This window comes from Rissa tridactyla, chromosome 3 (genome assembly GCF_028500815.1).
Source record: "Rissa tridactyla isolate bRisTri1 chromosome 3, bRisTri1.patW.cur.20221130, whole genome shotgun sequence".
NCBI lineage: Eukaryota > Metazoa > Chordata > Aves > Charadriiformes > Laridae > Rissa > Rissa tridactyla.
Window position 1 is genome coordinate 107,309,680 of NC_071468.1, and position 15,867 is coordinate 107,325,546.

The window sequence follows — 15,867 nt, forward strand, 5'->3', positions numbered from 1 at the left end:
AAACCTGGTTTGATATCATTGCTGATTCCGCTTCAGGTAGGACGTTGAATTCTAGTCGAACATCCCTAACAACACTCTGGCATTTCTTACAACCTGAATTATCCTGATTCTTAAACAGTGGAGAAGCGCTGTTAGTCTACTAGATGGCACATGCACCCACAATGGACATCATAAAACTATGCTGAGTTGCAAAATAGGCTTCACAAATGCCAGAAAAGGCACATAAACATTAAACTCAAATTCTCATACTCCCTGTAGCTATCTGTCACTCTGGTAGCTACAGTAGTAGAAACATCTGCAGTGGTTCTTAAGTTCTATGTTTAATGGTCAGAAGCGTTGATGCTTGCTTGATGACACATTAAGTCAATATAATCACATTTTCCTTTGAAAAAAAACACTCACACAAGATATTTAAGGATGCAAACTATCACCTAAAATTAGGAGAAAACCCTCGAATTATAGGTCTTCAAAACATTTTAACAAGTTTTCACATAAGCACTGTAGAGAATAGTCGACAGATTTAGTCTATCAGATGACTAGATTGAACTCCAGATTTGCTACTCTATCAAAAAATATCAATTTGCTAAATATTTAAGATATGGCTAGGACTTAAATTTTGGTGTTGATGAAAGTCAGTAAGAGAAGAAAAAAAAAAAAAAGGTCTTTAGCGTTCTCTTAAGAGAGAGTCTATCAAGCAAGTGACTCTCCTTTTGCCTCTCCAGCTTTCCAAGAAAGATGGGATACGGAGAAACTAAAACAGGCTATCTTTCCATATCAGAAAAAAGGGCACAGAAAACATAATGCAGAAGAAATGAAATTGCAAAGTGTCTTAACATTCACTGGAAGGAACTTGCCCAGTATACTTGGTTTCACTTGCATGATTTGGGAATAACTCTGAAGTTTAATACAAACCGGAGAAAAGCAAGCTTCTAAGTTTCGCTTATTTAACAAGCTAGTTGGACAAGAATGCCTAAAGACATACTGTAAGACCTTATGTGTATCTGCAAAATGTTATTTACTGCAACAATAACATTGACTGGAGATTAAGAAAGAACACGTTTTCTTTCAGTTTATTATACTAGTTCAGTTCAGTATTTGAAAATTTTGAGTTAAAAAGCGATTTGAAATTGGAGAAGGAAAACGTCTTTTCTTGTTCTAAGCTCAAAAAAAGGGGGGGGGAGGAGAATGAAACCTTCTAATGCTGAAGGATAGAACAGCCTGATAATTCAACAGATTCTCTCCCAGTGACAGGTCTAATTCAGAAGCATTTTATCCACTTCCTGTATTTTAGAAGCACTCTTTTCAACATCATGACCATCCTGCAATACTTCAATTTCAGTCATTTTTTTTTTTCTCCTCCCTCTTCTTTCTGACATTAGTTCTGTTTTGCTTCATAGCACAAATGTTACAATTATCCTGATAATGGTTGTCAAATAAAAATGAAATCCTAAATCAAGGGATAACAAGTATCTGTGCTTCAAGTTAATTATATTATATACACTCCTCCAGTTCTTACACTTTTCCCTATGTATCTGCTCTTACGCGCCGGCTGAGACACTACTGAGCTTGATTCCTACAGCAGTGTTACATATGAATATGATTACAGCACAGACTAAGGTTTATGTTATGTTACCTGTCATTTGGACTGCACTCAATATACATCTATGCACAGAGGCCTTCAAACTTGAATAGCAATTAACATGCAACGATTTCTCAAGCCATTCATGACTTCTGTAGTGGTTTTCCATCATATGCTCAGATAGCCAATCATTTCATTTAAAAGCTTATTGAAAAGTACTTCGAAAAGAACACTACAAATTACATATAACAGTTAGAATTCCTAGAAAAACAACAGGGACAAGCTACAACGAACTTTAGGAGAACACCAAGCACATTTATTTCTTCCCTCAAACTATGTGAATAAACTTTCTTCTGTACATCCCACCACTACCGCTGAGAAGAGCGCTGGGGAATATTTAGAGAGATGCATTCGACTTCCCTCCCCATTTTAATGGCCGTAGCATGTCACACAGCTGTACCAATGACTTCCCTACATGGACTGTTTTCACTACAGCAAAGGAAAGTGAAACGAATGAATTCAGCATCACCTGCTGTCTTCAATACTAAGCAGTTGAAAGCATCACCAGCAGCATTATTTCCAATACCCTTACTGATGAATTTTCTCTGCAGGAAGTTTTTTTTAATACACAAGTTTACTGTGTCATAAGCGCAATGCACCAGAGAGCCATAACTCATAGCAGATCTAACGTCTAAAATTAATGTATTTTCAATGCAAACTTTATCTTCCTTTTCATCAAAACTGAAGAGCAGTTTTGTGTTTGTATGTCTGTATGTTCTGGATCTACCACCCCAAGCTATTTATATTGAGTCTTCATGACCGCTGCACATTGGCACCTACCTTGTTTGGAGAAAGAATGCAGGAAAGCAAGATGTGTGCTTGCACGCGTGCCTGCCCACATGTGTAAAGCTGCAGATAACAGCCTTCTCCATTCACTCTTTCTTTTGCCCTCTGGTGGCTCTGTGTGTCCCTACATGCAATGGAAGTGCAGGACCTATTTTTGTAGGAGTTGAAAAACAGATTTGCACTGGGAAGATAAATCAGTTTCCACATATATTTCAACAGATTTTAATAAGAAATTTAATTCTTAAGAGAAGCAGAGGCAGAAGAAAAACACAGAAGATGACAGCAACATAGAAAATTATTTTTCAAGTATTTAATTTCAAAATGGTCTGGGAAAGGTTTTTAAACAACTTTAAGAGTGCTGCTTTTGTTAGTCACTCATTTTACACATAATATCTATTTTTGTTGCAGTGGTAACAACGTGAATTAAAAAAAAAAACCTCACTATTGTTACTCTTGATAGAGATTTTGCTTTTAAATTTCATTTTTCCCTCTTCCTAGTGAGAGGAATTCATCTAGCTTTATCCCATGGACTTAACACAAGGATTTTTCTGAAAGGCTTAAGTTAAAAACAGAAGAGGCATTCCACCGTGAGCTCCCCCAAACAGTATTACTAGTGTCACGGTGTCAACTCCTAGTCTTACAGGAATTGACCCTTTCAGGTAATTCCATGCCTTGCCAAAGGTGAGAACAACCGAAGGACTCCAGAAAATTGGTGGTCAGAAGAACCAACACATGAGCTTCTCTGTATACGAAAGTTAGTTAATGCATGTAGGAAAAAAAAAATAATGTAAGCCATCCCAACATGATGCTGCACTCAGAACTGGTAGTTACAACTCAGAAAAAAGCTCTGTGTCAAGACTGACAGTTCTCTGGACCTAATGTGCAGCAGTAGCTACAGCAGTCAGCAAAACATTGGGCGTCCTTACAAAGGGCACTGAGAATAAAATAGAAAGGATTGTTTCACAGACCCGTAAAAACTTGATATGCCCGTATCTCCAATGGAGAGTGCAATTTTGGTGTTTGCATCTAAAGGGCATAGCAGAGTTGGAGAAGGGCAGCATAAACGAAGATGATACAACAACTGTCTTCTTAGATGTTCAGCAGGTTAGGACCATTTCATTTGTAAGGAAAGCACCTTGGGAAGAACATGACCTACGCTTACAGAAACAGAAAAGCAGTGGTAAGATGAAAGAATTGCTATTACAGGCCAAATCTTGCAATCTTAGAACTAAGCGGACTCACTGAAATACAAGGTAAGTTTAAAAAGAAAAGGTGGGGAGTGCAACCAGTGAGTAGCAAACCGAAAATTGACATTACAAAAGTTTGTGGCCAAAGGCAGTCTTAACTAGTTCAAAAGGGATTAGAGATCTACCTGCCTACACTGTTCTACATAGGGTCTCCTGTTGCTGCTGTAGGAGTCACGATACTGGTAGAGATGAACCAATCATTGGTCTGATCAACAGGCTGGCACTGTTCCATTTGGAAGGAAAAGGTAAAGGTAGTTCCTATATACTTAAGGTTAACTCTCACAGAAACGGCAGCATGAAGGTAAAATGCCTTGCTGTATCTCACTCATCCACTCCATACCAAAAATAATTCACACTAACAAACAAGAGATCATTGTGCCATTCCTTCCCCCCGCCCCCAGCTCTCTAGGCTTTCCACTAGAACAGATAGTTATGTTCCAGAAAATTTTTAAGTCTATACAGGCAAAGGTTACCATGATAATCAATCAAGATAATTAGGTTCCCTTTCCTCATGATCTATTTCGGAGATAAATAGGAATGATACCTCAGCTCTTCCTGTCCATTTCTACTTTGGGGGTTGATGGGAACAAAGGAAGTTGTACTAGGTTTTGTGATAACCAATTCTTAAACAAGGCATATTTCAAAACAAAAGGCAGGCACAGACTGGGAATGAAACACACACAGATTAATTTACAGCACTGAAGACATTCTGACTTTTCCCAACAGTATTTAAAATTCCTCCAGGTTTTTCTTAGTCATTGAAGCTAAGTAGCTGCTCAATAAAATGAAAGTCTGAAAACGGATTGATCAATAGTCCTTCCTTCATCAGCACACGCACCCTGGGATGCCAGTTTCACTGGTCATCAAGACAAGTTCTGATTTAAAGGGGGAAAATGTTGAAAGAAGATGAACAAAAAAACCCAGGATTTGGTTTGCTTGCTCTTATGAAGGGAATGGAAGAAAAAAGTGACCACCCTCCTCTTCCTTTCACAAACTGATTTTCAAATCTTTTTGCATTTATAAATATACAAGAGAGAAACCTTCACTGATAGCCGTTTTAGATTTTAAACTGCTCTGCAATTGATAGACTGCAATCACATTTCTCTCCTTTGAAAGAAATCTCTAGTTTCATTAGCAACAAATACGAGGCAGAACAGATACAATGGCATATACTGATGCCATCAGCACAATAGATGCTTAGTAATGTAGCAAGTCTGCCTAAGAATCTCCAATAGTATGAAATAAATTTTCATTTCCATAAGCATGCAAGTATGCCACTCAAAGTGAAATTGAATTAAAAACGATCATGTGGCTTGCCCACTTTTTTTTTTTTTAAAAATTTCAAAATAGTTGTAGTGATTTGTTTCATATTTGTGAAACTGGGATATAACAAAGTTGGATCAAGTTTGAAGGAACTCTGATTCGCAGTGTTGAATGTATCAAAACCCCAGGACTTAAAACATCAGAGCTTATGCCTTCTTGGAGAGACATTTTCTTGGTTGTAAGCAATTTTATTTCACAAGTCAGAAAATAGAATTAAAAAAATAACTTGTCATGGTTTGGGCTGAGCTGGCCACTAAAACGAATGACAGATGCTCTTCTCCCTTTAAGGGAGAGAAGGATGAGAGAGACTTAAGAGTTGAAGAAAAACTAAACTACTTTAATGAAATATTAATAATCAAAAGAAAATATAATAATATCAAAAAACAAAATAATGAAATATACACAAGATGTACAACCCATATCGAGCTCCCAGGATGATGATCACGTCAGTGGCAGGCTCTGGGAAAGTCCCGGATGGAACTCAGTGACAGATGGGAATTGGATTCCGGATCTGGATTCAGGAACACATGGACTGAGATCAAAGGCAGACAAACAGAGTCCTCCTCAGACAGCAGCCATCGAAGAAAGAGCTGACCCTTTCATCCCTCAGCTTTTATACTGAGCATGGGGCAGATGGGATGGAATACCCTGTTGGTCAGTTTTGGGTCACCTGTCCTGTCTGCTCCTCCCCACAGATGCGACCCCTCTACGCTCTTCTGTTTCTGACCCTCCAACAGGGCAAAAACCAAAAGTTGCTGACCTTGGTTATTATAGCAATAAACATAAGTGAGAGCCTCTCCGCATACCATTCCTTGGTATTATCTCCAGCCTTAGCTCTGCTAGAAGCCGATAATGGCATATTTTCAGACACTAATTTCAGAGAGTTCAGTTAGAAGAGGCTTAGCTGAAAAGTAAAATTACTGAAAAGAACATTGGTTCTTTTGGTTGTTTAAACTGCTAAAGCTGGAAATAAGAGTTTAACAAAATTTTTAATACATTTCTAGAGCTCCATAGGAATAAACTTATGCAAATTCAGAAATAAAAATGTTTCAAAGGTATTACATTTATCAGTAAATTGTAACAAATACAGCTAGAACACATATTACAAATGCAAGGTGGTGAACACTAGGAACAAAAGTCCTAAATCAAATGCTTGGTAAGATATGTTGATACACCACTAGGATAAAATAATTTTTAAATTTGTCTGTACACTGACACCAAACGGTTATATTAGTTCTGTTAATACAGCAATAAGTGTAGTTTCAGATAAAGCATACAAGTTAAACTATTTAAATATTAATTTTTGCCTTCACCTGATGGTGCATTTCCAGTAACAGCTAAGAGTAACCAGATATCAATGGGTATTTAAACATTTTACGGATGATTTTCCTGCTAACACTTTTCTTTATACATTGTTTAAGTATTTCCTTCATGAACTACTACACAAGACATCCAAAGAACAAGGCGACAAGTATTCTTCCTAATGTTTTTAAGATTTGTGACTGTCAGCTTAAAATAAATAAATAAATCTAGCGAAAACACACATTCACATCTTTCTTTTTGGCCCTGCATTTCCACATGTAGTTGAACATAACATGTCTTTCATCCTCTGTTCCCACAGGAATTTTTAAGAAGAAAACCTTAAGAGCAATAACTGGTGAGCATTCTTCTCCAAGCAGTACAGGATAAAGCATTCTGTGGAAAAACTGACTTCCTTCAAAATAGCTGTCATTTTTTAGTTGTACTTGATGAGACTGAATTCACACATTTCAAGGATGTCAGAAGTACCAGATGGCACGTGATACCAGCAACTTTCCTCAGGACTGCCTATGGTCTCAGTGTCGTGAAGAACAAGGTGTCAGATGGTTTTGTTTGGTTGGTTGTTTTTTAAAAAAAGAACAATTTCTCTCAAAGTTCTGCTGAAGATCATTCAATGATGAAAAGTACAGGTGAAAGAATCACAAGCAACTCCTGAAACCATTCTTCACTATACTCTATATAAATTATTGATACTGTTTAAGAGTTTGAATCATTCCCTTTTAATTAGTCAAGGCATGAATATTTGTTACACCTCAGATTACTCAGAACCTTTCTATAATTTCAGAAATTACCATGCTGGCAAAGAGCTCTGTTCCAGAATTTAGTATCTGAAAGCAGCTAGGAAAAACAAAAAAGTATCCTCTTCAGAAGCAAGAGCTAGGATAAATTAGACAACTATCATCATTAGACACATACTTTGTCTCAATAAATGTGTGCGCCTAATACCCAGTAATTAAACATTCACTTCAAATTGAGAAGTGTGAGCCTTTCTCTAATTCATCAGCATTCTTTAGGACATACCTGCACAATACCTAGCAATACTAATCACAATATGACCATCCCATAACACTAGACACTATATAAACGCTATACAAAAATGGTAACTCCGTTCCAAAACATCCTCTTCTCTAGAAGGACCAAACAGTCTCTAAAATTATTTCTCTCAATTTTGTGGAATAGGCTGCACAACAGAACTATCATACCATTGAGATCAACAGAACATAAATTCTCAAACATATCTTCAGACCTTAATTTATTTCATATATATGTTTATCATGTCTTTTGTCTAATTTCTGAAGTACTTGCATGTTTCCCTGCAATACATTTTCTGAAACAAACAATCTGTGTATTTTATAACAATCTGCAATGGAGAACCATGGCAGATACTTTATTTTTTTTGCAACTCACTTAAAATACAGTCAGGTACAGTTCTCCAGCCCTGAGGCCAGTTAACACAGTTAAGCTCAAATTTTTTACAGGGTAAGCTGAAAGACGGGGGCTACACTCCAACTACTCATCATATTCTTGGACTACCTCTGGGCATCATTGCCTCAAAGTGCTAGGTGGCCCCCACCAACGCTGCTCAGGGAGCATCCTAACAGTAGGCACTACTGCAAGTCAGTGCCTAGGTCAACGCCATGGCTCTGTTCAAGCTACTGGAATACATATATCACCTTAAAATAATAGTCTAATATCCTGAGACTATTTATTTTACTCAATGGTTTATAATTTCCAGCAAAAATTATCGTTATAGCAATACTGATAAAAAAAACAAACAACAAACAAGAGCAGACAGCTGTCTGATACCAAAAACTGATTATTCAACGTTAAGATTTCTACAGTCAGCAGGTTTCATCCCTCACAAGCTAGCAGGTAAGGGCTGCTTTCTTCTTAAATCATTTTCAGTGCTGATATAGCTCATACACACACCTCTCACACCTAAGCATTAATAATGCTTGACATTATTAAAGCAAATCATTCCAAACATCAGACTTTAATGCTGTTATTTTTTTGTGGCCCATTATGTCACATTTTAATTTTCAAGCTTTCGATTACATAAAAGTACTCTTGTGGCTGTCAAAATACCCTTGCAACCCAGTTCACAATTGCAAAACCAATAAGCATAAATATCTTGTTCAGTTTGCCGGCATAGTTTGGAACAGTACAAAGAGAAGTTGAAGTCTCCAGACTGCTGTTCATCTTATAGCAGCATCAAAACTAAAAGTTAGACTCATCAATTTAAGAATCAACAAGTTATTTCAGTGATCATTTCAGTAAGTGGCATGGAAAGGAAGAAGAACATAAGTCTCAGGAAAGTAGGGGGAGTTGCCACCAGTTAAGAAACAAAATGCAAAATAGAAACTACTAATCAAAAAGCAGAACAGGCAGACATTTAGTCACGATAATAGATTTTTCTACTGACGGATGCTAAATGGTACAGAAAACACCTACAAAATGCTACCACGTAGAGGGTCATATCTTACCACTTTAACATTCCTACAGAGCCTTCCACAGAACTGATTGCCCAAAGGCTACATACCACCTCGTACCTTCTTGCTTTCTTACAAGTGGTTGCAGCCATATGCTTGTCCTTTAAGTGACATATCCCTTGTTTGGTTTTGAGATTTCCTTCCTTCAGGATCTCCTTATTTTTCCAATTATACTATTTCTTTCTTTTCTTCTCTTTGTCTTTCAGTAAGCATTTCCCTCATCAGATCCGTGACAGTTCACAGTACATTGGCGTTGCCTACAATTATGCTCTTGAGATATGGTCATTTACTTTTGCCCCCACCAAGCATATCCTTCAGCCGCATGCAGGAGATACCCCAAAGTACCTGCTCACAACCACTTCCTGAAAACTCACCTTTAAAGTAATGGAGGTAGCTACCTAGATCCAGTTAGAGGTTCAGTAGGTAAATTGTATTTTCCACCAATGCGAAGTTTCTAGTCTGGATCATTTCTTTACTTCCTCCCCTGTATCCCCCCGTCACTTCACCTACCACTTCACCTTACCCTTTGACTTCTCAAACTTTACCATCTCTTCTAAGCATCTGTAGAACGCGTACCAGGACGCAGTAATTACCCAAGCAGCTAGCCATTACATAATGTCAAAATTTAAACAAACCACTACTTTCTCGATGACATTCTAAACCGATTCATTGGTATCTCAGAGCAATGCATAAATCTGAGGTTTTATTCTGTTTATCCTATTCTAGGATATAATGAAAGCTATATTCAGGTTCTGCAAAGAATAAAGTAGAAACTATTGGATTAAAGGTTCCTGTTATATTTATAAAAAATATTTTAGAATGATAGTTTTCCCCAAACACATCATCATGAGTATTCACCCTCTTTACTGAATATTCTGCTGTGCAGAGACCAAATCCAAGTCATTCAGGAAGAAGCCATCCATTGCTAGCAAACTGGCATGGCTGCAAAACTCTCCATATGGCCTACAGAAAAATCCCTCTTCGTTCCCCATTCCTTTAATGATGTAGCTGAAATTTACTTTCTATAGCACTTCCTAAGTCCTCAGAAAATAGTTTATCTCCATTTTAACATATCCTAAAATGACAGGTGAGAGGAGGGATGTATAAACAGGTGGGCAGATTAAAATGAAGTTCTATCTGAAACAAAGTACAAGCAAGACACAAATGCATACCCACAAAAGACACGTACAACCTGTACCTACCACAGTGCATCCACTTCGCTTTTCAAACATCTTATGACAGTGTGCTATATACTGGACTGACAAAGAGGGCATCATTCAGAAATTGACATATTTCCAAATATTCCCCAACTTCATCTTAACTCAGGAATCCCACTTTTTTCAGCCAACCCTAGAGCTGAGGCTTCCATCACCTACTTTACATACAAAAATACATACACTGTAGTCTGTTGGCATTTCTCCCTGCCTCAGAACACTATTAAAAGTCCATTCAAATGGCTTTCCTGTTTCCCCTCCTGTAGCCTGAAATTCCAGCAATACCAAGACTTCATATGAATCACATTCTAACAGGGTCTAGGGCTTTGTCAGGATTTCATTCTTCTAGATCCCAAGTGACTCTACTCTAGTGTGATCTATAGGGTTTTGGCATTTCATCTCATCACAATGAAAAATTTATCCTAGCGTAGGCTAGGATGCTCTTTTGAATAGTGAAGCAAGGCTTCTTTCAAATTTTAAGTAGCAATACACAGGTGACATGATTTTCCCCATAGCAGGTGAATAGAGCTCTTGGATAGCTACCAACTTGCACATTTGAGGACTAATTTATCTCCATTTTTAAACTTATTATTATATTTCGCGTGTCATTATTCTCATTGGTTTATATCATTATTTGGAGGGTACATTCTTGACCCTCACCCCACCCCATCATTATTCTTTTCTGATATTTAAAAGTGCATTTCTACTAAGATGCTATAATCTACTTAATTACTTTGTCACCTTTCTTATTCCCTTTTTTAAAAGTGTCACTCCTGTCACATTTTAATTTAAAGAAAGTAAAAAATGAATAGTCAACTGACTACACTAGTCAGAATAGCAAAAAAGAAGGAAGGTGTAAAGCTCCTAGAATAGTTCTGACAGGGATTTTACAGTAAATACAGCGTTCTCCATTTTATTTCTGGGCCACTGTGAAGAAAATTGCTTGGTTTCTGCTTCACTGAACATCACTTTAAGATATTCATAAATATCAGAAGCAAATAATTGCATCTAAGTTTTCAGAGATTGAACATTAACCAATTAAAATGTAACTGTAGCAGTCTAGCTTATTACCACTTTTATCATCAACCAAAACCCTCTGTACATTGTACCCTTCTCTCAACAATCCATCCCTTTACCTTTAAAAAAAAAAAAAAACAAAACAAACCACTAATCTATATCATACTGCACTTTAACAATCTAATTTAACTTCTAAAGCTAGAAGACTACCAAACTAATTTTTCCCCTTAATTCTTACCTACTTTAAAGCTGTCATTAACAATCTTACCCCGTTCAAGAAAAAAAATCCCACCCTCTATTTTAATTCAATTGTCTTGCCGCAGTAGAGGGGAAAAAATGATGCATCAATATGTCACAAAACTGACTAACAGTGGATAAATTCATCTAGATATCTCAAGTATTAATTTTACAAAGCCTTCTTGCCCTGTCCCCAAGATTTTAACCCTTTTTTCCCCCTCTTATACCTAACTTCTTTCAAGTATTTATGTGGGTTTTTTCGCCCCTCAGGTAGGGAATCTGGGATAACATACAGCATTCCTAATTCTTACAATGCTCACAATACCAAATAGCTGCTAAACACATTTGAAAAAACAAGTTACTTCACAGTGTAATGACTGCCTGAAATAGGTAGCTCATGCGTCAGGTTTATTTATTTATTTGTTTTAAAACATGGATCTCAAGAATCCAATTATGTTACTAAAACATGGGAAAGCCTCTAGGTTCACAGGTTGCTGCGCTGGTATATCCCCCTCCACCACCGTAAAGTTTTTTTAGAAACCCCTACGAAGTCAAATTTATTTATTAAAATGGAGATTCAAAATTAATCTTATGAAGTGTTACCTGTTACTAAATCGGTTTTAACATTTTACCAAAAAAAAAAACATTTAAAGTTTTATCATAATTTGGCTACATCCGGACTACCATCTGAAGATGGGAAAAGCAATTTTTAATGGCAAAGGTGGCAAATGACAAAAAGCAGAAAAACCACATCACCTCTGAGAAAACGCTGTGTACATTAGAAGTGTCTAGTACAGGCAAGTCTTATGTTCCCAGCATAGTAAATTTCTGATCTTTGCTGAAAGTTAGGCAAGAATAAACATAACTGGTAAGCCTATCACTTGATAATAAAAATTATCTTCCTGTAACATCAGTAATAATAGTATAAAATTCCTTAAGTGATACATCCATCATTGGCGAGAAGGGGGACCACTATAGTTGAGACAGGAACTGAGCAGAATGAATTTTCCCTTTGCAATTATGCAATTTTTGTAAATCAGTATTTTTACCGTGTATGCACGAGAAGGGGTGGAAAAACTGTTGCACAATTTTGTCTTTATATTAAGACAAAATAGCCTAGAAAATGGAATTTACGGTTAATATGCAAAGATGTATTTGTCCCAATGCTATTTGAACCAGTATTATTCTTGTTAATATCACCATCCAGAATGAAAAGATACAAGGCTTTAACAATGATGCAATGCCAAAAACCAGAAATCGAAGTATTAAGTATAGATGCTAACAAGAAGAGTTTTCCTGAGTTTTAGCTTAAGAAAGGAAGTGGGTTTTTTTCCTTTTTAAAGCCTACTTATATAACGATACTAGTAAAATATCTTGAACAAAAGAATACAGAGCAGGATTTTAATTAACTTTGTTCTTTAGAGAACATGGTTCCCACACTGCATATTCAGCAAAAATTTAAAGTTCTCAAGAAGTCACAGAGAAAAAGAAAGTTATCTAAACCACCTTACATTACCTTTTAGGGAAGTTACTGTTCTTGAAAGCATAAAAATTTAAAGAGATTGAAGAATCAATATGCCAGTAAGTAGTAAATATTATGATGGCCTTTGACTCGTTCAGGCAGTAGCTCTTATTTGACCTGTCAGCCAAAAATAAGAACAGAGAGTCTGTTTCCAATTGTTGAAATACACTGTATTTGACACTGTCATGGTTTCAGTTGGGATGGAGTTAACTTTCTTGCTAGCAACTGGTGTAGTGCTATGTCTTGGATTTGGACCAATAAATGGTGTTGATAGCACACTGGTGGGTTTGATTGCTGCTAAGCAGTCAAGGCCTTTTCTGCTCCTCACACGGCCCCACCAGCAGGGGCTGGGAGGGCACAAGAAGTTGGGAGGAGACACAGCTGACCCCAGTTGACCCAAGCGATATTCTGTACCATGTGACATCATGCTCAGTATATAAAGCTGGTGGAAAGAGGAGGAAGGGGGGAAACATTCAGAGTGGTGATGTTTGTCTTCCCAAGTAATCCTCAGGCATGATGGAGCCCTGCTCGTCTGGAGATGGCTGAACACCTGCCTGCCCATGGGAAGCAGTGAATAAATTCCTTGTTTTGCTTTGCTTGTGTCGCTTTTCTGTCTTTAAACTGTCTTTATCTCAACCTATGAGTTTTTTCTCACTTTTACTCTTCTGATTCTCTCCCCCATCCCAACTTTAGGGGGGCAAGTGAGCAGCTGCAGGGTTCTAGTTTCCAGCTGGTGTTAAACCACAACAGGCACTTTTGACAGATCTTGCCTAGAGTTTCTCAAAAATAAAAGCTCATCTCAAAATGACGACTGGATTGTGGTCACTTGCAAGTTTAGCTATTTATGGGGAAAAAAACCCCTGAGTTTATCAGAAGTCAGCCCTTGAAAAAAAATTCAAGTGGACAAAAGGAAATTAATTTTCACTGACATGGAAGCCTTACCATTATGACTCACGAACACATGACTTTCCTCTTCAATAGCTGTACCAATAATAATAACCTGCATTTGAAGTTCTACCTCCTTATGCCTCTTTCACTTATATGTGTTAAAGACAAATAAAAAGATTCCACATATCCACAAAGCAGGAAAAAATAATAATTTGTAAATCCCCCAGAGAGTTACAGGGGCAAACTGATTCTACATGATTATTACTCCTTTTGAAGGATGTTTCCTACTTGTATGATTCAGGAAAAAAAGCCTTATAACTATGACTTTGCAAGCAGACACTGTATATACATCAAGGGGAAAAACCCCCCATATGTATATACATATCCACACACCTGAAAAACAGCTTCAGATATGTAAAATCCCAAATCATCATGCCCAGAAGTAGCTAAAATGCCTTCTTGGAAGAAATAAAAAAAAAAAAAAAAAAAGAATTAAAAATACAAACATAGGAACTTCCCCATCCATGAACATCTTTCAACTTTTAAGAGTCCCTACATCAATTCAAGGCCTCCATCAACCAGAACAGTAAAAACTTCCAAACACAATTACATCAGCATCCTTCTCAAACACACACAGAGGGCTTACAACTTTCCACTTGATTCTCGACCCCACAAATAACCTACTGTTACCAGCATGAATATGAGTATCCTTCTCCCTCATGCAATTCTTAGCACTCATCAGAAATTAACAGAAATCTTTGCGTATTACTTTATTTTGCTTTTATCCCTAAAAGAGAAAAACAGAAGCAAATAACATCAGATCCCTTGTATTTCGAAACATATAGCAAGACTGCTAGCATCATCTCTGACTTTTTGAGGCAGTAGTATTAACTGTCAAGTAGTTAATTAAGTAAAAAAGAGTTTGAATGTCTCCATAACATTACAGGGGATGATATCAACTGGATACTGCAGAAAGATTTTTCACTGTATTTTAAAATATGCAATTAAAAAAAAGGAAGAGTAGCTAAAAGCTGGGGAAAGTATGTTTAAAAAGAAATCTTGTATCTTGCATAAGTCATCTCTAGAAAAAAAATTAACCTGTGGTTTGAAGAATAGCAAATCCAGACGACAGAAGCACTAAACCAATCAAACAAATTATTCAGGAATCAATATTTTTTCTGTATTAGTAGCTGCAAAATGCTTTTAAAAAGTTAATCGAGACTCAAAATCTCTCTTCAAAGTAGATACACAGTATTACTCTTTCAATTCAACCATTATTACAAACCCTATTATATACATTATTCCTATTTGAAAGGCATACTTCTCTCAGACAAAACACACAGAACAGGAGAGCTGTGAAAAAAGTGCTCTTTTTTTTTTTTGCACCTACTACTTTTTTTTTTTTTTCCCCATGAAGTAACATAAGACCTTATTCATATCTTGGTTATGCTAACTATCTGTAAGTGTGAGAAAGTAAAAGAAGACTCAGCATCTCTCCCAATATAAAAGAGGAAATTTCAAAGTTGTTTTTTTTGTTGTGTGGGTTTTGATTTTTTTTTTTTTTTTGAGTGCTTCATCCTATTCCATTAGCTTACTTCAATGAGCTATGAAATGCAAAACGTACATGATTCCACTTTTCCTCAATGCCATATTTCACCACTTATTTAAGCGACTTCAAAAATAGCTATTAATAATTAACACACATCACATTTCTTCAATCTCCCAGTTTCAACAACAGTCCAGATTTGCCAGAAGTACTGGGCTCTGACACAAGAGATGGTCAAAATACCTACGACTTCCTGACAGCATCATCTCATTTGACTGGTACTTCAATGAGGAAAATAGTTAAGAGTCTTTTTAAAATAACTAAATAAATGCAATACATAAGAGCTTTAAAGGTTTTGATTGCTTAATTTGGTTGCATTACTACTTGAAATAAGTTGCCTGCTAAACTCAGTATTCCTTATCATTAGAACCCCATGCTGTGTGCTTTCTGTTCTATACGTTGCTATTTAGAGTCATCAATAATCATTTAAGAATCCAATCTTGTTTTCTGCAGAAAGTTTATGGCTGATGATTCTAAATGAAGATGCATGAAGTACAAACAATAAAGCTTAATCTTCAGAAAATGAGTAAGCTAAATGTAGAACATAAAGAAGCTGGAAAAGAAAACATGCATATGAAT

At 36.7% G+C, this 15,867-nt stretch overlaps 1 protein-coding gene across 8 annotated transcripts in view; it reads right to left on the reverse strand.

The window, feature by feature from the left end:
• Nucleotides 1-15,867, reverse strand: part of EIPR1 (EARP complex and GARP complex interacting protein 1) — a 105,777-nt gene that overhangs the window by 74,375 nt on the left and 15,535 nt on the right. For 2 of the 8 annotated variants that reach the window (XM_054194160.1, XM_054194159.1), the window contains exon 5: nucleotides 2,420-5,527. The exons of 5 other annotated variants lie outside the window; for them this stretch is intronic. In XM_054194160.1, the coding sequence (XP_054050135.1) occupies nucleotides 2,420-2,480 (61 nt within the window). In that variant the 5' untranslated portion in view covers nucleotides 2,481-5,527. The remainder of the gene's footprint in view (nucleotides 1-2,419; nucleotides 5,528-15,867) is intronic. One more of the 8 variants, XM_054194157.1, reaches the window with a different exon arrangement.